The sequence below is a fragment of the Zingiber officinale genome, chromosome 9A, assembly GCF_018446385.1.
Source record: "Zingiber officinale cultivar Zhangliang chromosome 9A, Zo_v1.1, whole genome shotgun sequence".
NCBI classification, from domain to species: Eukaryota; Viridiplantae; Streptophyta; class Magnoliopsida; order Zingiberales; family Zingiberaceae; genus Zingiber; species Zingiber officinale.
The window spans coordinates 12,995,025-13,018,023 of NC_056002.1; the positions used below are offsets into that span (position 1 = coordinate 12,995,025).

Genomic DNA, 22,999 nt, shown 5'->3' on the forward strand with positions numbered 1-22,999 from the left:
GAAGACCCCGTGCCGTTCGGCCGAGAGAATATTATCCGAGCTATAAGCTCATCATTGAAGACCGTCGAGCAGCGACGTTAAACTCTAGAGTCGGACCGGCGACTATAAATCCCCCGGCTTGAAAACCGTCGAGCTCGACGTTAAACTCTAGAGTCGGACCGGCGACTATAAATCCCTCGGCTTGAAGACCGTCGAGCGGCGACGTTAAACTCTAGAGTCGGACCGGCGACTATAAACCCCCCGGCTTGAAGACCGTCGAGCGGCGACGTTAAACTCTAGAGTCGGATCGGCAACTATAAACCCCCCCGGCTTGAAGACCGTTGAGCGGCGACGTTAAACTCTAGAGTCGAACCGGCGACTATAAACCCTGGGCTTGAAGACCGCCGAGCGGTGGCGTTAAACTCTAGAGTCGGATCGGCGACTATAAATCCCCCTGGCCGGAAGAAGATAATAAAAAATGTCGACCTGTGAGTCGAGCGGCCGATCGGCCAAGTTACCAAAGGTACTTCGCGAACACCTAGCGGGAATTCCATTTAAAGAAGTGGGGGTGTTCAGGCGAGCGGCCTAGTTACAGGGAATACTTGGTGAAAAATTTCTTGGGAAAGCAAAGCAAGACGAGAAAGGATTAACGATAGGAAAGAGTGGGAGACGCGAACGGCGATAGTGCGCGCGCCGATCGGAAGGCACAAGTATTGACAAAAAAAGTAAGCTAATAAAAAGACGGCATGTCTTCATTAAAATTCAGGCTCTTAAAGCCGATCGGAAAGGTTACAAAAAACACTACTCGATGAAATCATAAACGGTCTTCGGGATGGAAGAGAGGAGCGCCACGTAGTCTTCAGCCGGGATGATTGTGGAGTCGGGAAGTTGACCCTTAGACTTCAGGTAGTCAGTCATGGCGGTAATGGTCAACTCAAAGGCAGTATACATCCGCTCGCAGGCCTTCTCAAAAAATTCGTTCGAGCGGATGTGCTGCTGCTTCAGTGTTGCGACCCAGCCTGGCTCGGCCTCTTGATACTCCTTGAAGACAGCTTGGGAAGCTTCAAGAGCCTCCTACAAGTTCTTCAGTTCGTCCCTATGTTTGATCGCTTCACCCGAGCGGCTCGCCTTCTCGCCGTCCAGCTGCTCCACCAACTCCTTAACTCGTTGTTCCAGGTCCCGCGCATCGACATTTTTCTTCTCCAGATCGGCGATGGTCGTTTTCTTCCAATCGGTGGCTAGGCTTATTTTTCGGTCAAGTGTCTTGACCTGTCTTTCGAGTTCAGCCAAAGTATGTGCATGGTCGGCCGTCTTCTTTCGCTCCGCCTCCAATAAATCTTGGGTCTTTTTGAGCTCTTTTTGCAGCTCGACATATGAGGGACCCTAGGAGGGGGCGCCGCCAGAACTCTTTAGCCTCTTCAGCTCTTCGTCTACCATGGCCAGCCGATTGGAGACAGCAATCTCCTCCACCCATCTCTGACATAAACATGAGTATTGATAGCCGATTGGAAAGAGGACGTAAAGAACTTCGGAGGAAAACACACTTACCCCAGTGGCCTGCTGCATATGACTGTTGGCCAGTTTGCCGAGCGGAATCATCGCGACTCGGGCCCGAGCATCGGCCCACATCTCGGCGAGAGGCCCCTTCATGGTGATCATATGCTCGGGTACAGTTGGTCGATCAGACTCGGGCAAAAGTTCCTCGGTGGGAAGATGCAGGGTTGCCCTGATTGTGCGGCTCCGACCGGGAGACGTGTGAGCAGATGTAGAAGGAGCAGAGGCCGGGGCGGAGAATTTGGACAAAATAACCGAACGCTGGACCCGGCTGGGGGCAAGTGGAAGAGCGCTGACCGGCACAACCTCAATAGGGTTGGCGGGCAAGTTTAGTTGAGACGGAGTCCGATCGGAGGATAATGCCTCCACCATTGGAGTTTTCCCACGAGAATCGGACCCCGCCCGCTCGGATACGCGAACAGCAGAAGTAGTCGATCGCAAAGGTGTATCCGTCCGACGCCTCTTTTGCCTAAGTGGCTGCTTGTCTTCCTGATCGGAGCCTTTCTATTGCACGGCTAGCTCCCTGTTTGAAGTATTGCCTCCCGTCACCTCCATGGGGGAGGCCTGAGCGGCTAACTCTTCCGCATGTGTCTCGCTCTCACCCTCGTGAGAGCCGACCGGAGTGATGCCCAGTCGTTCCATCTCTTTGGCGGCGACCGCCTCAAGCGCCTCGACTTTCCTCTTCAAAATCCCGAGCATCACAGACTCCATGACGATATTTGCTGCAACGGAAAAAGAAAAAATCAGTTAGCACTCAAAGTATGTGTGCAAGTGAAATGCTTACTGAAGCTGCTCGGAAGTGTAGTGCGGCTCAGACTCAGGCCGAATATATATAGCACGGCTTCAGGCAGAAGCTTGTTGATATCGAGCTTCAGACCGGCAAGCAGATTCGCGGCCTTGAGATAGTCCGGTCGGGTCTTATATCTTTTTAGCTCGGGAGAGGTAGGCGGTCCGACTTGCCATTTGGTTCGGAAGGGAGCCCGCTCGGGTAGACAGAGATAGAAGTAGTACTCCTTCCAGTGTTTATTGGAGGAAGGAAGTTTATCAAAGAAGACTAGACCGGGCCGAGCCTAGAATAAATAGGTACCCAGCTCGGACTGCTTGGGATAATAAAAATAGTAAAAAATTTCCGGTCGGAGAGGGATACGGTGTATCTTGAACAGTACAACCACTCCACACAAAAGGCGGAAAGTGTTGGGAACTAGTTGGGCGAGCGGAAGACCAAAGAAGTTGCAAACATCGGCGAAGAAGGGGTGAAGAGGAAATCGCAGACCGGTTGTGAATTAGTCGCGGAAAAAACAGATGGCTCCGCTCGGCGGTTTGTGAGGCCGAGCGGTTGGTGAGGGTAGAATAAGTTCGAGGTCAGACGGAACGTCAAAACCATCAAGCAAAGTCTCGGTGTCACGCCGGTCGAAGCGAGATTCCATGGTAGTATACCAAGGACCTAAAGCGGGATCTACGAGTCGGGATGGACTGGCCATTATCCGATCGGGCAAGAAAGCAAAGGCCAAGAAAATAGGAAATGACACAAGGCAAGGAGAAGATGAAAGGGACAACGACTAGAAGACGATAACCCGACCAAAAAAGACGAAGAAAACAAAGAGGAAAGGCAGATGAACCTTACGAAGAGGCTGGGGATCGAGGGAAAACGGCGAGGAATCGTTGGAAAACAGTGAGGCGGAGTTGCCGGAACGCTGAAGCACCAAAGGAAGGCGGCGGAACACGCGAAGGCAAAGGTGTGACGGGAGAGGAAGGTGACGACTTTATAAGGTAGGGCCCGATCGGCCTCGACCGTCCGATGCAGGTCACAGGAACCGAGGCCCCCATCGGGTCGTTCATTTCAAAATGCCGAAGTCCCATCGGACGCATCGCCAAACGGTACAATGACGCCAGCAGAGGCGCCACGTGGCATCATGTCATAAGGGTGCATTTAATGAGCGCCATTACGGTGCACAGCGCGCGTGCTCAGTCTTAATGGAGAAGATTTGCACAAATCCCGAGAAGATCCGAAGGACGTCAGCGAGGACCGTCAGTGGAGACAAATTACTCTCGGATTTGGAATGGGGACGGGAGCAACGGGCGTTACTCAGGAGGAAGAAGATGCTACAGTAACAAAAATCGCGAGAAGAGAAAACGCTTGAGCCCACTATCACTTTACCTTCTCATGCCTTTTAAATCAACTCTCAATCTGATCGGATGACTTCATTTTCTAGTAACTTTTTGAGTGTTCAACGAGTGTAAAAGACTTCTCCGCCTTCACCGAAAGAGATCTTTTAGTGCTTTATTTTACCTTGAATTAACAACTACTTAGATTATAATAAAATAATTTTTTGTGCCTCTTTAATTTATTAGTTGTTAAACTACCTTAAGTTAATTGTACTATTAATTTTTTTTTTGAAAGATCAAGTAATGTCTATTTGTAATTTATAAGTAATTCATCCCTCTCCTTTTCCTTTTACCGATCACATGGGGCCAAACACAGAACACCATAGTTCAATATTTAGTTGGGGCTATCCAAAAGGCTATTAATTGACGGAATAACTATGTAATATGACACATATGTAATTCTACATTAGGGGAGAGGAGAGGGTTGTGGGGATTAACTGTTAGAGCCCTCCCAAAAAAAAAGTTAATTTTTTTAAATATATATTTGAAATAATTTTATAAAATACGCCATCGGAATTAAGAAAACTATACCCATTTCCGATAATTTTCGATCCAATAGTATTTGAACCTCACTCATTAATCATTGATGGTGATGATCATGTATATATCAATTAATAACTCATTTGATTTTTTTTAAAAAATTAATAATTATATACACATGGCGAAGTGCGTTGAGGCACGACGTCCATCTCAAGTCCCCCACATGCTTTTGGACCAACGTAAACAGGGTTTGTGACTCATCCTATACGACACGTCAGCACACGGTCCATCTTTATTTCGTGACATTACAGCATTAAGAAAAGTATTTATTTAATTTTCGTTTGTAGTAAATTATATTATCCGGAGAAGATAAAGAAATGTTTTTTCTATGCGGTGCACACGTTTTTTAATTCTGTTTTCCTCTCTTTTTGGTATTCGCCGCGTCCGTCGTTGTTAGCGGGTACGGGCGGTGGGCAGCGGCGCCGCCGAGAAGCCTACGGCGCGGTAGTGGGCATCGCCGCCGCGGGGGGCCGGTGCTGCTTGGAACCTATTGTATTCCCTGCACTTGGATTCACCTCGTAGCGCGGCCAGGGGGATCGTGCTCGTCGTCCGCCGTTGGGGCCCGAGCCACTTGGCGAGCATGTATCGGCTCTTCCGCCATGGAGGAACGTGGAGCCCCTGCGTCCGCAGTGACCTCCGGGCGGCGTCCGCCACTTCGCGTACCACTCGGCGGACCGACTCCTCGCCCGCCACCGCTACCCGCGGCAGCGCCGCCACCACCGCCTTGTATCCCTCAGTCGCTCTCGCCACCTCGAACTCTGCCGCGAAGTCCAAGTCCACGATGTGCCTCCTTCCCTTCCCTTGCCCTGCTCTCTCCGCCGCCTCCACCACGTCGATGAACTCGTAGCTGCCGGCTGCGAGTCCGCCGGAGGCGTCCCACCGCGCCTTGCAGATCCCAGCATTGTATCCCGTGGCCCTCAGCCGCGCCATCACCGCTTGCCGGTAGGCGGATTCACCACCGTCGGATCTCAGCCAAGCCAGCGCCTCCGCCGCACGAGACACGTCGGTGGCCAATCGCCTGCGGAATGGGTCCGGATCAAGGGCCGGGAACATCAGATCGCGAACGGTCTTCATGGCGGCGCGATCGCGGTCATCGGAGGCGCCGCCCTCTTCGAGGCTCTCGTTTGGATCCGTCGCATCGCCTTCGCTGCCGTCACCGTTGGAGGCGACGGAGGGGGTACGGCGGCCGGCAGTCTCCAGGAAAGCGTGGACTTGAGTGGAGAGGCAGGTGGAGGCGCCGCAGTCGCCGACGCAGCTGGATTCACCGGCGCAGCGGAGGCCCGCTCTCGACTCCTTGCAGAAAGGGGCGGTGACCCTCTTTGTCCGTACGCTCACCGACATGTGAAGATAAGTGAGCGATCACCGGTCCTCTCTTTTTCCCGCTTTGGTTGGATAATCTGGAGAGACCAGAGAGGGTGTTAAATAGGTGCGGTGAGGATGGGAGTGAGCTTCCATGGGACCCGACGGGTGTTGAAACGGGTATAAAAGTGTGTACGCATTTCCGGTTTAATTTTTCAATAATAATATATTTGGTATATTCGACGGAGATCCTACCATGATGCATTTTCATCCCTGAAGTTTGAGAATTTTCAAAACTGTAAATTTCTTTATCATCCAAACTATCTTATGGTGGATAACTTAAGACTACTTTTAGTTGGGTGTAATGTAATTAAATTTGTAATGTAATTTTGATTATATTATTATTATATTACTATATTTAGTAATATAATATATGTAATTTTTGATTACGAGGATTATATTTTTTTATTTGATATCCATCAATTTTTTATAAAGAATGTAATTCGTATTATTATAAAATGATAAAAATATTTTGCGACTTCTATAGACGGTCGCTGTGCTTGCGTTTGGTGACTAGTGACGATCGGTCGGCGACGATGGTCGCCAACGACAGCGGCTAGTGACAGGTGACCGACAGCTGTCGGCGACCGGTGATGGGCGGCTGACTAGGGGTATATTCGACATTCAAATTTTGGTTAAACAGTGACCTCGTAATGTAATTGGATTACATAATAGTTATTTTGTAATTTAGATTACAAAACTTCATTAACTTTTGTAATCGAGATTACATTACATTACAAATTTAAAATTAAAATAAATAAAATAATTAACCTTGTAATGTAATCCTAATTATATTAAAAGGTAGATTACACTCTATCAAATGTAGTCTAAGAAATCACAACACTCGCGGTCCAAAATATTATTATTTTATTTAAAAAAAAATCATAGAAACTTAAATTGGGATAATTTAACATTAACGGATTTGTTGGGTCTTAAATTTTATATATTTTTCAGTTTAAGAGCTTAAAAATTTTAGAGAAATAGTTTTAAAATTGAAATGGGTATTTTTTAATTAATTAATATTGGGCCGGTGAAGTGGGATAAATCGGGTTGTCATGCTTATTGGACCGGGGTCCAAAAAAGGACCAATGCCCCACCATATCCATAATCCATTCCCTCTGCTCACTCAGCTCGTGTTGCTCTTTAGAACTCTCTAGAAACCTGCTTCTTTTGCTATTTCACTGCATTTCCCTTTCTCAGACACTTGCACGCTGCTCGAGACCAACCCCGTTGCCCTAATTTCGACGCCTAGCCGCCGCCGCTCTCATGGACGAGGACTTCGATCTCCCTGTCGACGAGGAGATTCCGGACGATGGTATGATGGACCTCCCCGATGACGAGAGCCCGACGCTCGACGTGGGCGAGGAGAAAGAGATCGGGAAGCAGGGGCTCAAGAAGAAACTCGTGAAGAAGGGAGATGGGTGGGAGACTCCCGAAGTAGGAGATGAGGTTGAAGGTATACACTTGATTGTAGAACTTTTCCTGCGGCCTTCTGTTTTTTTGAGAAAACGCGAAAAAAATTGGATCATGATGAATTTATTTAAAGAGGGGGAAAAATTATATCTTGGGTGTTTGGTTCGCAGTGCACTACACCGGAACTCTTCTTGATGGCACGAAGTTCGATTCAAGCCGTGATCGCGGGACGCCGTTCAAGTTCAAGCTTGGTCAAGGTGGATATTTTACTTACTAGATCCGCTTCTGTACGTCTCTAATGGTTTGCTTGTTTGGTTTTACTGCAGAATAATGCGGTTAGTATGACACTTACATGTTGTGCTTTGCAACTAAACACAACCTTCAGTATGATGAAATGGCTAACTACTGATCTTCAAAAGCTAACTTGATTATGAACTAGCTGTAGATGTTTGCTATCACACTATTTCTTAGCTAAGGAATGGTTCCTTTATCAAAGCAATCCTGCTGGTATTCTTTCTTTTGCGTTGTGTTTTACTGTCTTGAATCCTTGCACTTCCACTTTCTAGGAAAGAATTATTGTATAAGGTTCCAGATTATGAAGTTATTAAAGGCCTTGGAAGCTTTGCTTTGCCAAGGTCGCCACCATGCTCATCAAGTTGTGGTTGTCTCAACTATTTGGGGTCAGCTAAGTCGTTGTTCAGGTCCTGGATTCAAAACCAGCCTTCACCAAAATGTGGGCTTGCTCCCAAATTCATTTATCTAAAAAAAATGTATGTATTTGTTACATCTGTGGATATGTACATCTATACTCTGTAGATTTTGCTATTTAAATGTTTTGGTTTGGCCACGATTTAGCAATATGCAAATATAGTTAGATCCCTTTCTTAAAAGGTTAAACTTTTAGGATACTGATAATTTTACAAAATGATTTAAAGAGCAAGAGGTCCTTTTTCACATGTTGGTAATGCCAACTTAAAAAACAAAGAGCACATTTCCAATTACATTTATGCTGCATGCTGAACTTGGAACAGGGAGTTTTAAGAATAAATAATTATGGTTTAAGCTTTTTCTTGAAAGCTTATGCTTTTAGAATATATGGCTGTTCAATCAAGTCTGCCATTTGCACTCTCCTTAGATATACTTAGTTCTCCACATCCAAGTTACTTCTAATCTCAAATTCAGTAAGAAAGTAATTGTGCTAATTTCCATTTATTTTATGATCTTGTAGGCCAAGTCATCAAGGGATGGGATCAAGGTATAAAAACTATGAAGAAGGGTGAAAATGCCATCTTCACCATACCTCCAGAACTGGCTTATGGAGAATCTGGTTCTCCTCCAACTATCCCACCCAATGCCATTCTTCAATTTGATGTTGAGCTGCTGTCATGGTCTAGCGTTAAAGATATATGCAAAGATGGCGGTATAATCAAGAAAATCCTGAAGGCAGGAGAAAAATGGGAGAATCCCAAAGATCTGGACGAAGTGCTTGGTACATTCACTTTTATTTTGATTCTCAATAGTTTTCATTTTGTGTGCTTTCAAGATCTAAAGGTGAAAATATTCTCTATTTAGTCAAATATGAAGCACGCCTTGAGGACGGGACTGTGATCTCAAAGTCAGAGGGAGTAGAGTTTACTGTTAAAGATGGTTTGTATAACACTGTTTGATTAGTCCTATTCAAATGCTGCTTTTTTATTTCTAAGTCAAACATGTTGCCTGGACCAGGTTTCTTTTGTCCTGCATTATCTAAAGCTGTAAAGACGATGAAGAAGGCCGAAGAGGTGCTTCTCACAGTGAGACCACAATGTAAGTTAGACTGAAATGTTTTAGGACATTCATACAACAGTTTTAATACATTGTCATGCACAAATTTTATCATTTTGAATAATGTCTTGGAGCACAGATGCATTTGGTGAGAAGGGCAGACCAAGTTCTGGTACTGATGGAGCTGTGCCACCAAATTCAAGTCTCTTTGTGGAGCTTGAGTTGGTTTCTTGGAAGACAGTTACAGAGATAGGGGACGATCAAAAGATAATTAAGAAGATTCTTAAAGAAGGAGAAGGTTATGATCGACCAAAGGAAGGAGCAGTCGCAACAGGTTACAACCCTGAAGTCATGATGCTTAGTGCACATAGCTCTTGATCACATGTAAATCTCTTCAATTTTTATTTCATCATTTACAGTGAAATTTATTGGAAAACTACAAGATGGGACAGTTTTTGTGAAGAAGGGTTATGATGAAGAGGAACCATTTGAATTCAAGACCGATGAAGGTGTCATTTGCACTTTAACTTTTCATTTTTCTTCAGCATCATGCTCACTTGAATTGTTGACTGATATTTCCTCATGACAGAGCAAGTTATCGAGGGTCTTGACCTAGCAGTGGCAACTATGAAGAAGGGAGAAATCGCTTTGGTAACTATACCACCTGAGTATGCATTCTTGTCCACTGAGTCAAAGCAGGACCTCGCCGTTGTTCCTCCTAACTCCACTGTTATTTATGAGGTCGAGCTTGTATCGTTTGTGAAGGTAGTTATAGCTTCTCAACCACATATATGTGGGCATCTCGTTTTATTTCTTGGAGTTGAGAACTATGTTATACATGTGGGCATTTCATTTTACTTCTTGGAGTTGAGAACTTTGTTATACATAAGATGTTCAAATTCAGTTCTTTCCTAACAATATAAGATTTTTGAGATAGCTGGTACCAAATCATAGTTCAGAAGCACATATAACTTCAATTACTCTGTTACCTAATTTGTTTTGTCTTATTTTCATGTTCTACAATATAAGCCTTCGAGATAATTTTTTGAATCATAATTTTGAAGCACATAACATAGCTTCCAATTATTCTGGTAGATTATTGGTTTTGTTATTTTCGTTATTTAACTATACATGCAAATCCCATTGATATTTGACTTGCACTTTCTTGAATAGTTCTATTATTTAGGCTAAATTAAGTTGATGAGACAGCGAACATGGTGTCAAAAATTTACAATATGAATAGTCCTGATTGCCATTGCTCTTTGGTTATTTTATCATGGGGAGAATCTTTAAAAAATCTCACTCCATATTAATCTTCAGGAGAAAGAGTCATGGGACATGAACACTGAAGAGAAGATTGAAGCAGCTGCTAAGAAAAAAGAAGAGGGAAATGCACTCTTCAAATTGGGAAAATATGCTAGAGCTTCCAAGAGATATGAAAAGGTCTTCATACGACAACTTTTTCTTCATTCCCTGTCCCTATTTACTCACAAGTTTCACCCTTGCTCTTACTTTCTTGGTGGACAGGGCGAAAAGTTTGTTGAGCATGATAGCTCATTCAGTGATGATGAAAAGAAACAATCTAGAGCATTAAAAGCAGCATGCAATCTCAATAATGCAGCATGTAAATTGAAGCTCAAAAACTACAAAGAGGCAGAAAAGCTTTGTACTAAGGTATTCAGATAACTACATTGCTAACTCATTGTCTTATTCACTGTTTTATATTTTACTAAACGCAGAAATATTCACATACTAGGTCCTGGAATTGGAAAGCAGAAATGTTAAAGCCCTGTATAGGAGGGCCCAAGCTTATATTCAGCTTGCTGATTTAGATCTTGCAGAGTTGGACATCAAGAAGGCACTTGAAATTGATCCTGAGAACAGGTCAGTATCCATGCATTTCTCTTTCTGATTTTATTAATCAGTGTTAAATGGTCATTATCAGTACCAGACTCGCTGATGGTTTGCCATCATAGGGATGTGAAAATTGAGTACAAAGCTTTGAAGGAGAAGGTTAGAGAATATAACAAGAAGGAAGCCAAGTTTTACGGCAACATATTCGCCAAAATGAGCAAATAGGTGTAATCGGAAGCTGACCCACCACCAGCAATTGTCCTCAAATGCCAACTAATTTACGCCCATCTCTTTTTGGTGGTGATACACGCTGTTGGAAACTAAAGAGCTTTTAAGATGTTATCAATGGCAACCTTAATCTTCTTTGTCGGTTGTTCTGTCATTAGGAGTCTTTTAAGTTGATGTGATGAACTTTTATGTACCTGAATGGTATTAATAGCTCTACTCTTGAAAGACACTTAAATATCTTGATGGTTCATAATGAGATTCAGTTGCTTTTCAATTCGAAGTACTTTTGCATCTTGTTTATTGCAGTCTGTTGCAGAGGCAGCTTAATTATGTAGATTGAACCATTAAGCATATTTTTATCTGTTTATTTATTGTATCTTCTCATTTACTAGGCGATTATAAGTTGGTCTTTTATCATCATAGGCTGGAACTTTTTTTTTCTTTTCTTTTGCGATTTCTTCTATTTGATTCCTGATTATGATTGTCTTATCAGTAAGATCTTTCATTTCATTTTCTATGAATAAAAAATTTGTCCAATTCATAGATTGAATTTGCATGGTCGATTCAGGAATAATCTTATTATTATTTTTTGCATTTTCATTTGGTTCATATATTTTCATCTTTTTGAATTCAAATAAATAAATTGGGTTTATTTTTTCAAATTTATTCATTATTCGTTTTAGAACTGGAAAAATTTGGATAACCCATGGATTTGAAACTTTTACTTTTAGAGGTAGAAAATAATTCTTTTTCACTTTTCGAATATTTTTTTTTAGTTCTTTATATATGATTATGTGGGTTATGGCTACTTTTGGTGAGGGGTAATTAATCTTAGATTATATTATATTATAAAACTGATTATTTTATTTAGTATATCTTTATATTACAACAAGACTGATTATTTTTCCAAGTATAATTTTGAGGATTATGTTACAAGATTAATTATTTTGATTAGTATAACCTTGTAATGGAATTCTAATTATATTAGATTGATTATTATGTTTGATATAATTTTAAACTTATCATATAATATAATTTATAATGTAATTAATTTGGATTAAAAAGATAATCAATTTTAGTAATTTGGAATATAAAGCTAATACTATATAATTTGGAATATAAAGCTAATACTATATAATTTAATTATAATATAATTCTAATCTAATATATCAAATATACTTTAGCTAACGCTGATCGCCTGCCGCCGGTGAGGGAGCCGCCACCATAATCGACTGTGACCCTCAACCATCATTGGCAAAAGTCACATGATATTTTTATCATTAAATTTGCTGATAAGGAAGAGTGGAATTTGTGAAAGAAATGGGTTCTTTCTCCATTAGCCCGCATCCGATAAGTCGGAGAAATAGAGGCGGATTCCTTTCTTCTGTATCCGCATCCGATGAGTCGGAGAAAGAGAGATGACTAGAAGTCTCGAATGCTTATCACACCTCACGCAGCTTAAAACCCTCGTTGTCTTTGGAGATAGCGCACATGGACTCCCTTCGCCGCATCGCCCGCCGTCCGATCGGGTGCCGCTTCTTCTCGGCCAGGACATTCGATCCACCGCCTTACGCTTCTCGCCGCCGCGTTGTCGTCACCGGTGAGCTACTCGTTTTCTCCCTCGTCCTCCCCGTCCCGTTCCCATTGTCTGCTCTCCAGCCGTGACTTCGCCCCTTGATTAGGTCTGGGAATGATCACACCCCTCGGATGCGGCATTGAGACGACGTGGCGCCGACTGGTGGAGGGACAATGCGGCATCCGTGCGCTTTCGCCTGCGGACCTCAGGATGGACAGCTTTGACGAGGCCACAATGATGCACACTTACGAGCAGCTGACGTCGAAGGTGGCGGCAATCGTGCCCTGTGGAAATGGACAAGGGCAATTCGATGAACAACCGTGGTTGCAGTCCAAGGTAAAAAAAAACTGTCAGAACGGTTAAGATTGGTACTGATGATTTTTTATATATTGGTTTTTAGCGTGTTCTTGTGTCTATTTTTACAGGACCATAGAGCCATATCAAAATTCATTGCTTATGCCCTCTGCTCAACCGATGAGGCCCTCAGAGATGCAGGTTGGTTGCCAGCTGAATCTGGAAAAAAGGAAAGAACGGTACGCAATTCTATTGAAATTTGTAAAGATTCTGCTACATAACTATCACCTAATCCTGGCACACTAGGGTGTTTCCATTGGCGGTGGGATAGGCAGCATGCCTGACATTTTAGATGCAGCTCAGATGATATGCGAGAAGGTCTTTTGTAAGATTATTGCTAGTTTTCCATAATGATTGCACTCGATTTCATTATTTGGAATGCTATTTCTTCGTAAGATGATGTTAATCACAAATGAATACATGATAGTATATGGTAGACCTGGTGATTGAGTTTTAAAATGACATGACCTACTTTTTGAAAACAGCGTCTACGGAGGCTTAGTCCATTTTTCATCCCTAAAATATTGATCAACATGGCATCTGGTCATGTCAGTATGAAATATGGATTCCAGGTACATGAGCTCGTTCAGTTATTTCAATACGTGGATATAATTCTTTGAAAGCTAATTTATCCAAATTATTAGTTACACTTGTAACTTATGTTGGACAAGTTGTTAATCCCTTTTGCAGGGCCCAAATCATGCTGCTGTGACAGCTTGTGCAACTGGGGCTCATTCCATTGGCGATGCTACAAGGATGATTCAATTTGGAGATGCAGATGTTATGGTAGCAGGAGGAACTGAGTCTAGTATTGATGCTTTATCCATTGCTGGATTTTGTAGGTGAAATTTAAAATTCAGCTGATAATTTCTTGTGTCTAATATAGTTTTGTGATGTTCACCATTCTTGTGCAAACTAATTTTTAATCTTCTTTTTCAAGGATCAGAACTGAGCATTTTGATTCTGTTCATTTAGCAGGGGATTACTATTTTTTTTTATTTACATTTTTGAGTATTCTATTCTGAAAAGTGGTTTTTGAAGCATGACTTTGTTTGCTAAGTATGAATGGAATGGAATGAAATTGGAATGTGAATGAGAATGATAATGGAATGAATTAGAGATGGAATATTAAATTCATTCCTATGTTTGGTTGGACTATGAAATGAAATTAAAAAAAAAAAATTATCCACAGTTTAAGAGAAGTTGATCGCCTTTGAGACCTCTTGGCTGCTGAGGTCATTGAAGAAGTGCATCGATCATAGCACATTCTTAAACTGTAAGATGTAGGTTTTGGGATTGTTGTCAATTTGTTTTTTTCTTGAGGTGAGATGGGGAAGCAATTTTGCCATTTCCACTTCCGTAGCCATGGTAGTTGGAGGAGGAGCAATTTGGTGGGGGTGGAGCTAAGGCAGCAGAAGCTGAGCTTGTGGGGGTTAGAGGATGTGTCTCTGAGGATGACAGGTTAGGAAAAGATCTCCTCGGTGCGGTGGCTAGACGGGACAAAGTGATGGTAATCTTGAATCGAGGAGGGGAAGATCAGAATAGTCTTCTTGCTACTGATAGTGTGGTGGTGGATGATGGTTTGTTTGTGGTGGGAGGACTTGATGGGTGGTTTTCGATCTCCAAGTGGAAGGAGGAAGAGATGAAGAAATGCATGGGGAGGGTTTTGTGTTGGCTGACAGAGACCATGGGGGAAGTACACTAGGAGTGCGTTGTGACATCCAACTGCGATTGTGAGGGAAGTACGCAAGGAGGGCATGGGTTGAACTGGAATGAGTAAATATTGGTCGTTGGATTCAAAATGTCGATTCTCATTCTTGAGGGAATTATTGCTTTGATTCCGACTTAATAATTATGAACCAAACAATAAAACCGTTTGGATTCAAAATGAACCATTCCATTCCAGCAGTGATTCCTGTGTATCTAACTCAACCTTAGTGATGAGTATTCTTAAAACTTTGTTAATAATTCAATAAGTTTTTCTCTTAGCTCCTTCAATTCCTAACCACCAATATATTGCATTTGCTTCTCTTTTCATGTGGTCGGAATGTCCTACCATGTCAAATAAGAAGTGAAGGATCATTGACCATGTTAATTGATAGGTCAAGAGCACTGGCTTCGAAGTATAATTCTCTACCTCAGGAGTCTTCTCGACCATTTGATTGTGATAGAGATGGATTTGTGTATGGCATGATTCCTGCACCTCCCTACTTCATTTTTTTTCCCATTATATCTTTGCTACTTTTCCTTTATATCTAACTTTGATCTCATTGTGGTATATCGGACACATCAAATTTACAGGATAGGTGAGGGATGTGGTGTCATGGTATTGGAGGTGAGTCTTTCCCCTTGTCAACTTAAGCCTACTTCTCTCTAGTTTTGCTGTTTATCTTATCTTTCATAATTTGCAAATTATCTCTATATTTCATAGTTTGTATCATATCTTGCATTATATATTAACATTAGCTTCTCATGGGACATGCCAAAGTATATTAGTTGTTTAGCAGGATGAAGAACAAATATTTTTTTTCACTTTATGTGGGTGTTCACATAACCGTTTGTTAGCTTGAGATTATCCAAATATTCATCTTGTTCATTTTTTCTTTTCTCTTTGTATCAAATGGTGATTCCTTGGTTGACAAGTATGTCTTACCTGTAAGATTTGTAGTTTACAATGCTCAGTTACGCTCAATTGTTCAAACAATGTTTTTCCTGATTCAGAAAAAGGACCGAGAAGGTCCTTTTTTACTATCTTTAATTGGTTATGCTAGTTCTTGATATTTCAATGGTCAGTTTTGCTGTTGCTATCAAGTGATTCAAGTCTCTTTATGATCTTACACACCTGCCTTGTTCTTTCAGGAGTTAAATCATGCTAAAGAACGTGGAGCAAAAATTTATGCAGAAGTTCGAGGCTATGGAATGTCAGGTTTATTTTCTTTCTTGACTGGTTCTTGCAGTCATGTCCACTCCATTGTCCACTCCATTGCTAAAGAACGTGGAATGCGCTGTTATTTCTGCAGGCGATGCTTATCACATAACTCAGCCACACAATGATGGAAAAGGTGCAATTTTAGCTATGACACGTGCACTTGAACAGGTTTGTCTCGGAAGCTTATTTGCACTTTGCTTTATCGCAACTTGTCAATAGTTAGCATTTGTGGGGAAAAAATGTTAATAATGCCAAATTCATTGCATTTATCTTGTTATTAGCTGATGATAGCAGCCCCTCTTTGCCTTTGCTTATTTAAGAATGCTTCTTTAGAGAAACAATTGCACACTTGTTTTTGTGGAGAACCATCAATAATCAATTGATACTACATATATGTTTGTATATATAGATGTCCATTTCATGATGAATTTTCCTTTGAGCAGTCTGGGCTTCATCCAAATCAAGTAGATTATATAAATGCTCATGCTACATCAACACCTCTTGGTGCGTACCTAGCTATTTCTGATTCATTTTTATATTGATTTCCAAATAGGTAGCTATTAATACTTGATAAATGGACAAACTATTTTTTGCTAAACCAGGTGATGCAGTTGAAGCTAATGCAATAAAATCAGTATTCTTAGACCATGCAACATCAGGAGCGTTAGCATTCTCCTCAACAAAGGTAGTGTCGCCTTAGTTGCAAGAGTTTTGAAATAATCAAAGTATTACATGCTTAAATAACCAGAAATTTCCAGGGAGCTACTGGCCATCTACTTGGAGCAGCAGGGTCTGTAGAAGCTATCTTTAGCGTTCTTGCTATTCACCATGTAGGTCCATCTTACAATTTTTTTTTGGACTGCACAATGAAAGTTTTTGCTCATTAATCATTTGCTAAATTCAGGGAATAGCACCACCAACGCTCAATCTTCTAAAGCCTGATCCACTCTTTGATGATAAATATATTCCTTTGAGTGCTCCAAAGAAGATGGAAATAAGAGCAGCAATTTCAAATTCTTTTGGCTTCGGAGGAACCAATGCATCCCTGTTGTTTGCTTCCGTGACGTAGTCAAGTGATGCTTTCACTTCCGGCTATACTTTTCGTGCTTATGAAATATTTCTACACTTAGAGGGTGATAGGTTGACGTAGGTTATTGTTTAGGGAGAATTGCTATCGTTTTATTTTGTTTCCAAGATATTGATTTTTCTGCTCATAGCAGGCATGTTTGTTTGGTTTAGATGGTGGATTGTGTAATCTGCAACACCAAACGAGTGGAATGGTTTAATAATTTCATATCCATCTTGTTAACTTCTGATGATCTTTTAGTTTTCAAGAGAAATAAATGTGGTATCATTGTTTCAAAAGAAGATATAAGCATCAGAGAGTTTGTTGGCAGATGCTTTACCTCATGGAAGATTATTCTGCTTGAAGACATCTACAACCTTTCGCATGCCTTGTATATGTTGCATTAGTTATTATTTGAACAGATCATGGACATCACCCCAAGTATGGAGCTTAGAGCTACTAGCATGCTGCTGATCCTCACCTTCGCAAAAAGAATCCTTTAGGTTTGGAGAAGGAAGGTAAGCTCAAGATTATCATTGATTGGCCCATTCTGAGAGAGTGCATGCTACAACAGGGGACATCCTTGTTTAATTGTGAGGCATGTAACTGTCATCCTTCCTGTTTTATTCTGTGTATGTTGTTGAAATATGTAGTTCTCAAAGCCTGCTTGTTCATTCTTCAACAGTTTCCAAGATAGGTCAATCACTTCATTTATTACGAAGATATCTGTTATCAATCAGGAACCAGAAAGGATAGCAACCAGGTTTATCCCAAACCTGGGCGCTTAAGGTTTTTTTTTTTTTTTTTTTTTTTTTTTTTTTTTTTTGAGTTCAGGGATCCCTTGAACCTATCCACGGGGATCAAATCTCCATCTCCGTCCTATCCTCAAATTTAATTTATATTATTATTATTATTTTATCATCATTATTAATGATAATATTAATATTAATATCAATAATAATAATAATAATAATATTAATATTTTCAAAATTTTTAATATTAATAATACTATTATTAATATTTTTTTAAAAAATCTTATTATTATTTAATAACAATAATAATAATAATAATATTCGGGATGAATTCGGAGATAGGTCATGAGGATAGTATTCTCATATCCATCCCAAACTTGTCTCATCTCCGAAAAAATCGAAGATCTCTATCTCCGTTTTAGATTTTTTCCGTGGGACTCCCTAAAACTAGTCTTCTTCCTCTAGTCGTTGGTTCATCGTCGACTTTAGGAACGGCAAATATCAGGTCGATCTCCTCGGTGGAGTCCAGGTGACAGTCTTCTTTTAGTTTATCAGTTAATTGTCATTGCAGCGTCATCCTTTAAGCTTGCCACTAGATTCTCTTCCTGAACATGATACGAACTGTTTGTTGGGGAAAAGATACGAACTGTTTATTCTCTGAGACATGCTGGTTTGCAAGTTAGTTCTGCAATTTCATAGCAAACTAGTTTTGGTAGAATATGTTGGGAAAATTTTTTAAAGCAGATGATTTCTATAGGTAAGAAATGTTACAAAAATTTAAAAATATAAATTAATTGTTAAATTTAAATAGGCATCACATAATATAATTAAAAAATTAATTAATTATAATAATATTATTAAATAAACTAAACAAGTGTGTGTATATATAACAAGAAGGCAAATATTAACATAAAATAACAATTATAGGAAGTCAGTGTTAGGTATACATCTATAATTAATTTAAAATTTAGTTAAACTCTTTGTATCATCTATCACAGATGACAAATCTTACAATGCTTATTAATAATGTTTATAGGTTTTGTATACATAGCGAGGACCACTTTTGGGCTCCATCTGTGCTTCGTCCCTTGTCTAGCGCGAAAAAGGAACACACGGCATCGCCATTGGAAAGGCAACTACACAAGCAAAGCGATCAAGATTCAAGGTTCCAGCGTCGACGTTGCCAATCCCATCTCTCTCTCCTCTCGCTGTTTTCCTCTCATCTCGTAAGCCTCAATCGTTTTTCCTTTTTCCTGTTCTTTTCTTTTTCTTCTTTTTTCCCCCTCCCTTTCGACCTGAATCATCGTGCTTTTTGATTGCTTGTAGTTCTTGTTCTAATGGCGTGTTTTCCCTCCTTTTAGTGGCAAAGGTGGAAATTTTCTGCTCTTGAATTGTGGTTTGAAGAAAAGAATCGATGCTTGTTCTCCATCGCGAATCTCCTAATTTGTGGAATTTTATTTTTTTGGATTGCAGCGATCTTTCAACGGATTTGAGGATTTGAAGAAGACAGCAGCAAGAGAGATCGTATTTGTATTGGGATTATGGAAGGAAGGGAGCGCCGCCAAAGCCTGACGCTCTCGGAGCACCTCGCGATGGCGGGAAGGCCTTGCAAGTTTGGGGATTTTCTCAAGATTAGAAATGATGTAGACGTGCCGGAGAAGAGGGCGGCCTCTTCCGGCGCCAGCGGCAGGAGAACGCTGCTCGACGTCCTGCGTGAGGAGCGGGAAGGGAGCGAGATTGAGGTGGTGGTGGGGATTCCCAGCGATGGCGAAGCCACGGCCAACGGCCGAGAAGGCTCCGCCTCCCGACCCACCGTCGACTCGCCAGCGACAGGGCAACCGGCGAGAGTCTCCCTGATGGTGCTTCTGGAGCAGACGGCCGAAGACCAATGGAGCAGCGGAAGGGAAACCGCCTCGGCGGCGGCGATGTCGGCGCTAGCGGCGTTCTTGGACGAGGAGGAAAAACCCGGGCTGGCGGAGGACATTGTCGGCGCCGGCGGCGTACTCCACCTGTGCTGCATCTGCATGACGCGGCCGAAGGCGGCCGCCTTCATCCCCTGCGGCCACACGTTCTGCCGCCGGTGTTCCCGTGAACTGTGGGTGAATCGCGGAAGCTGCCCGCTCTGCAACGGCCGCATCTTCGAAATCCTCGACCTATTCTAAACCAAAAATTCCATTTTGTTTAGCGTCATCCTCTCAATTTGGTCACAGACGACGGCCATGAATCACACAATCTTTTCTTGATTTGGTGAACACGAATACTGGCAGAACATGATCTGAAACTGTCTGTAACTGTTTGTGGCAGTTGGTAAGCTTGGTGGTTGTCCTACTTTTCTTTTCAGCTCACCTTCAGTCATCTACTTATCTATTATTTCAACAGAGTCCCAACATAATAGAAATGAACATCTACTACTTCAACAGAAAAACCGGCAGATTCACAAGTCAAGCCATTGTTACTGAAAATTGGTGCCAAAAGGCGAATACGTTCTTCCCAACGCCCCCGTCAATTTGTCCCAGGGCCAACACGGAGGAGCATTGTTACTGAAAATTGATACATAAATAAGTGGAATAAATCGACACATTTATTATGTTAAAATTAATTTTAATAATTTATTCGAAAATATATAAAACCGGACGGTCGAACAATTTATCAACCGGCGGTCCGGTTTGAAGAGGACCGCAGACTCAGAGAGAGGAATCGTGTTTGACGCTTCCAGAGACTGCGAGAAGACGGCGGTAACGATAAGACGAGAGACTTCACGGGAGGACGACTCCTCACTCCGATAGCTGCCGCTGCTTCTTGCTCGATCTCGATCTCGCCCGAGCTCACTCTTACGCATCATGACGATCGAGACTGGCGCTGAAACCTGCGGGAGGATCGGCAAGTTCTTCGTCCGCACCGCCGACTCCCCCGGCGGTGGTAAGCTCGCGGCGATCCCGGTGTCCACCGACGGAGGAGTGGACCTTGGCGCCGTTGGCCGTGCCCTGGGGCTGGAACCCTCGTCCGTTAGGCTCAATGGACATTTCGTGAGTCGCGGCCCCGACTTTGTTTCGTCCCTCACTTGGGGTTCTCTCCTTGATTTCTTCGCCTGTCGCGGGCTACCTCACGGGGCCTCCGAGCTCGACCCCGTCGTCGTCCAAGGAAAGCCCTCTATCGTCCCAGGTATGAGGCTTTCGGCGATGTTAAGATTGCTTAGGTTTTAGTCAGCTACGATAGGAAAATCGACGATTCTGGGTTTAATTTATTTGAATCATACTGTCTGTAATACTAATCAAGATCAAGCAACATTCTTAAAATTTTTAGTGTTAATCTTCTTTTGGATCCAAACCATACTACAACAAGAAAATTTTCCTTGCTATGATCGTACTTGACATAAACAAAACCTAGCCCAGAGAAATGTAAAGAAAAAATGGTTTCTTTTCCTGAACTTCCTCGAACTATATGCTGTTTGATCAGGTTTCTTCTGCTATTTCATTTTTGATAATCTTAAGCCGGTGTTTCATTATATTGCAATAGCGATAAACAAAATGATACTTGACCTTAGCTGCATCTAGACATCAGAGGAGTGTTAAAAATTACTATTTTGGAACTTCTTCTATTTGCATTTTTGATGACCAGCATAAACCTGTGCTGGTGTTTCATGGTATTGCAATAGAGGATGCAAAAGGAAACTCATTTCCTCAGTCTATTAGAGGACTTGGGATTTGGTTCTCTAAGAGTTCATCGGATTTCCACTACAAGTGGCACATAGACTTCAATATATGCATTGCTGAAGTACAATTGTCTTGTTAAAAGCTGTCACCCTATATGCCCCAATTGCTGAAAATGGATCTACTGATTGCCTCCTCTATCAATTAAATTTGTTACATCTTTTGTTCTTTTAGTCATCTGCAGCTATTTGTTTTTCCCAACATCTCATTATCTGATCTGGTACAAGGCTTCTTTCTTTACTAGACTTTCTACTTTTTCTTTGCCCTTTATAATTTTCTCTCCTTTTAGTAGACTTTAAAAGCTATTTTCATACAGTTAATTGTCAGCTGGTTTAAAACATAACACATTCAGATGGTTAATGGTAATCAAGTTATAAGAACCATGACCTATTTCCAGGGGTAAGTAGAGAAAATAGAGCAATTAATTGTATTTTAAACAAGAAAATACTTGCTCTACATCTCTTGTTTCTTTCATCCTATTTATTTACTAGTAAACAATCCTTGAACTTTTTGAAACATTTAAGATTTCTGTTTAGTTCTTGGTTTGAATTGTAAACAAGCCCTAAATTGACGGTGAGCTTAGTTTCATATAACAAATTGTTCTTGCAGTTTGAAGAGAAAGTTACCAAATTATTTAATTTTCAGTTCTTAATTTTGATTAGCTTGTAAGCTTATTTTAGGTGCATCTTAATCTGCAACTTGGCTGGTTAATATGGACGTTCAATTTCTTTCCATTCTTCTGAAAATTTGTTCAAAGACTTCATGATGCGTTTTTCTCCTTTTCTGTCGAGAAAGATCACCTTTGTTTCAAGAGGAAAATGACACTAGAAGACGAAACTCCACATAAAAAGAACAAGTTTAATCAGGACAAATCAAGCTTTATCAGAGGTCGGGAAGGAGATCTTGATGAAACTGACAGCCTCTGCATCAAGAGAAAGCTGAAGCTGGAAGACGACTGCCAGAAGATCGTTGATTGCTCATCAGGCATGCATCTCTTTCTCATAGTCCTTTACCAAACAGAGATACGTCCCTCTGTAACCCTTCAAAAGCTACAGCCATGGAATCTCATCGTGCAGGCATAAAGCATGAACTCTTCAAGCCCCTTACAGTCGTCTCTTTTGGGTGCGTCAATGGACATGGAAAGCGTTCGAGGCAACACGACTTGGTACCTGAATTTCCATGCAAAAGAGTCAGATAACATTGCTCCCTGCCAACTTCTGTTGTGAGATGAAGACTGAAACATCTTTCAACAGAGCCACGGACTTGTTTTCCAACTAGGAGTAGATTTACAGTAGCATGCTCTCCAAATGCTGTAAAATTGTTGAATCTTTTGTTCATGTAATAATAACAACAACAACAAAAAACATACATGTATGATTCTTGAAGAAGCCTTAACCACTATTGAGCTGCTTGGCTATTTCATCTTACTTGCTGGTGTTATTCTGAGTAGCATGAGAGTGCGCTATGTTATAGGTTTTGAAGTCTGCAATTTGTAAGAAGGTTCACAAAATACAGTAAATGTCTCTTTTCTTTTTATTTATAAACCTAAAAAAAGAAGGAACATATTAACTGTATTATTATTTATCGGAGAAACCTAAACTAATAATTGCGGTAGGGTGAAGATTTTTGTAGTTTTTAAATTCTGCCAATTTTGAAATTCTATGGATTTCTTTAGAAAACTATGATCTGCATTCTACAAGGGGTAAAATAAAAATTTCCCTATTAGGAACTAGGAAGTAGGTGCCAAGTGAGAAA

General features: G+C 41.4%; 5 protein-coding genes across 8 annotated transcripts; 4 read left to right on the forward strand and 1 right to left on the reverse strand.

Annotated features, from left to right (window-relative positions):
* Positions 1 to 4,619: 4,619 nt before the first annotated feature.
* LOC122018927 lies at positions 4,620 to 5,627 on the reverse strand. The gene has a single exon (XM_042576402.1). The coding sequence runs from the start codon at positions 5,578 to 5,580 to the stop codon at positions 4,633 to 4,635; it is 948 nt and encodes a 315-aa protein (XP_042432336.1). The 5' UTR covers positions 5,581 to 5,627; the 3' UTR covers positions 4,620 to 4,632.
* A 1,156-nt stretch (positions 5,628 to 6,783) lies between these two features.
* On the forward strand, positions 6,784 to 11,131 carry LOC122018926 (70 kDa peptidyl-prolyl isomerase-like). The gene is made up of 12 exons (XM_042576400.1): positions 6,784 to 7,054; positions 7,182 to 7,268; positions 8,240 to 8,500; positions 8,584 to 8,658; positions 8,737 to 8,817; positions 8,915 to 9,109; positions 9,195 to 9,284; positions 9,365 to 9,540; positions 10,096 to 10,218; positions 10,303 to 10,449; positions 10,532 to 10,659; positions 10,752 to 11,131. The coding sequence occupies exons 1-12, from the start codon at positions 6,865 to 6,867 to the stop codon at positions 10,852 to 10,854; spliced, it is 1,656 nt and encodes a 551-aa protein (XP_042432334.1). The 5' UTR covers positions 6,784 to 6,864; the 3' UTR covers positions 10,855 to 11,131.
* A 1,170-nt stretch (positions 11,132 to 12,301) lies between these two features.
* Positions 12,302 to 17,025, forward strand: LOC122020555 (3-oxoacyl-[acyl-carrier-protein] synthase, mitochondrial-like). Of its 2 annotated transcripts, XM_042578531.1 has the most exons (14): positions 12,302 to 12,457; positions 12,540 to 12,769; positions 12,859 to 12,966; positions 13,034 to 13,105; positions 13,273 to 13,359; positions 13,478 to 13,629; positions 14,890 to 14,970; positions 15,089 to 15,122; positions 15,647 to 15,713; positions 15,808 to 15,884; positions 16,160 to 16,220; positions 16,319 to 16,401; positions 16,475 to 16,546; positions 16,621 to 17,025. In XM_042578531.1, exons 1-14 carry the CDS (start codon positions 12,349 to 12,351, stop codon positions 16,783 to 16,785), a joined length of 1,398 nt encoding a protein of 465 aa, XP_042434465.1. In that variant the 5' UTR covers positions 12,302 to 12,348; the 3' UTR covers positions 16,786 to 17,025. The 2 variants fall into 2 exon arrangements, with proteins under 2 accessions (XP_042434465.1, XP_042434466.1); XM_042578532.1 differs by lacking the exon at positions 12,302 to 12,457 and having other exon boundaries at positions 12,581 to 12,769; positions 12,859 to 12,928.
* A 1,557-nt stretch (positions 17,026 to 18,582) lies between these two features.
* Positions 18,583 to 19,897, forward strand: LOC122020641. 3 transcript variants are annotated; one of them, XM_042578646.1, is made up of 3 exons: positions 18,583 to 18,760; positions 18,861 to 18,903; positions 19,008 to 19,897. In XM_042578646.1, the coding sequence occupies exon 3, from the start codon at positions 19,076 to 19,078 to the stop codon at positions 19,694 to 19,696; it is 621 nt and encodes a 206-aa protein (XP_042434580.1). In that variant the 5' UTR covers positions 18,583 to 18,760; positions 18,861 to 18,903; positions 19,008 to 19,075; the 3' UTR covers positions 19,697 to 19,897. The 3 variants fall into 3 exon arrangements, with proteins under 3 accessions (XP_042434580.1, XP_042434581.1, XP_042434582.1); XM_042578648.1 differs by having other exon boundaries at positions 18,615 to 18,699; positions 18,896 to 18,903; XM_042578647.1 differs by lacking the exon at positions 18,861 to 18,903 and having other exon boundaries at positions 18,602 to 18,760.
* A 292-nt stretch (positions 19,898 to 20,189) lies between these two features.
* Positions 20,190 to 22,671, forward strand: LOC122021552. The gene is made up of 3 exons (XM_042579673.1): positions 20,190 to 20,696; positions 22,040 to 22,228; positions 22,321 to 22,671. Exons 1-3 carry the CDS (start codon positions 20,375 to 20,377, stop codon positions 22,440 to 22,442), a joined length of 633 nt encoding a protein of 210 aa, XP_042435607.1. The 5' UTR covers positions 20,190 to 20,374; the 3' UTR covers positions 22,443 to 22,671.
* The last annotated feature ends 328 nt before the right edge of the window (positions 22,672 to 22,999 follow it).

What these genes read in the sequence shown, in the direction of transcription:
- LOC122020641 (XM_042578646.1), top strand. Translation starts at nt 19,076, where the DNA reads ATGGAAGGAAGGGAGCGCCGCCAAAGCCTGACGCTCTCGGAGCACCTC.
- LOC122018927 (XM_042576402.1), bottom strand. Translation starts at nt 5,580, where the DNA reads ATGTCGGTGAGCGTACGGACAAAGAGGGTCACCGCCCCTTTCTGCAAG.
- LOC122020555 (XM_042578531.1), top strand. Translation starts at nt 12,349, where the DNA reads ATGGACTCCCTTCGCCGCATCGCCCGCCGTCCGATCGGGTGCCGCTTC. An exon ending in CTGGAAAAAAGGAAAGAACG is followed by an intron (nt 12,967 to 13,033) that starts GTACGCAATTCT and finishes CTGGCACACTAG; the next exon opens with GGTGTTTCCATTGGCGGTGG. An exon ending in TGCTACATCAACACCTCTTG is followed by an intron (nt 16,221 to 16,318) that starts GTGCGTACCTAG and finishes TTGCTAAACCAG; the next exon opens with GTGATGCAGTTGAAGCTAAT.
- LOC122021552 (XM_042579673.1), top strand. Translation starts at nt 20,375, where the DNA reads ATGACGATCGAGACTGGCGCTGAAACCTGCGGGAGGATCGGCAAGTTC. An exon ending in AAAGCCCTCTATCGTCCCAG is followed by an intron (nt 20,697 to 22,039) that starts GTATGAGGCTTT and finishes CTGTCGAGAAAG; the next exon opens with ATCACCTTTGTTTCAAGAGG. An exon ending in GATCGTTGATTGCTCATCAG is followed by an intron (nt 22,229 to 22,320) that starts GCATGCATCTCT and finishes CTCATCGTGCAG; the next exon opens with GCATAAAGCATGAACTCTTC.
- LOC122018926 (XM_042576400.1), top strand. Translation starts at nt 6,865, where the DNA reads ATGGACGAGGACTTCGATCTCCCTGTCGACGAGGAGATTCCGGACGAT. An exon ending in AGATCTGGACGAAGTGCTTG is followed by an intron (nt 8,501 to 8,583) that starts GTACATTCACTT and finishes TTCTCTATTTAG; the next exon opens with TCAAATATGAAGCACGCCTT. An exon ending in GAAATTGATCCTGAGAACAG is followed by an intron (nt 10,660 to 10,751) that starts GTCAGTATCCAT and finishes TTGCCATCATAG; the next exon opens with GGATGTGAAAATTGAGTACA.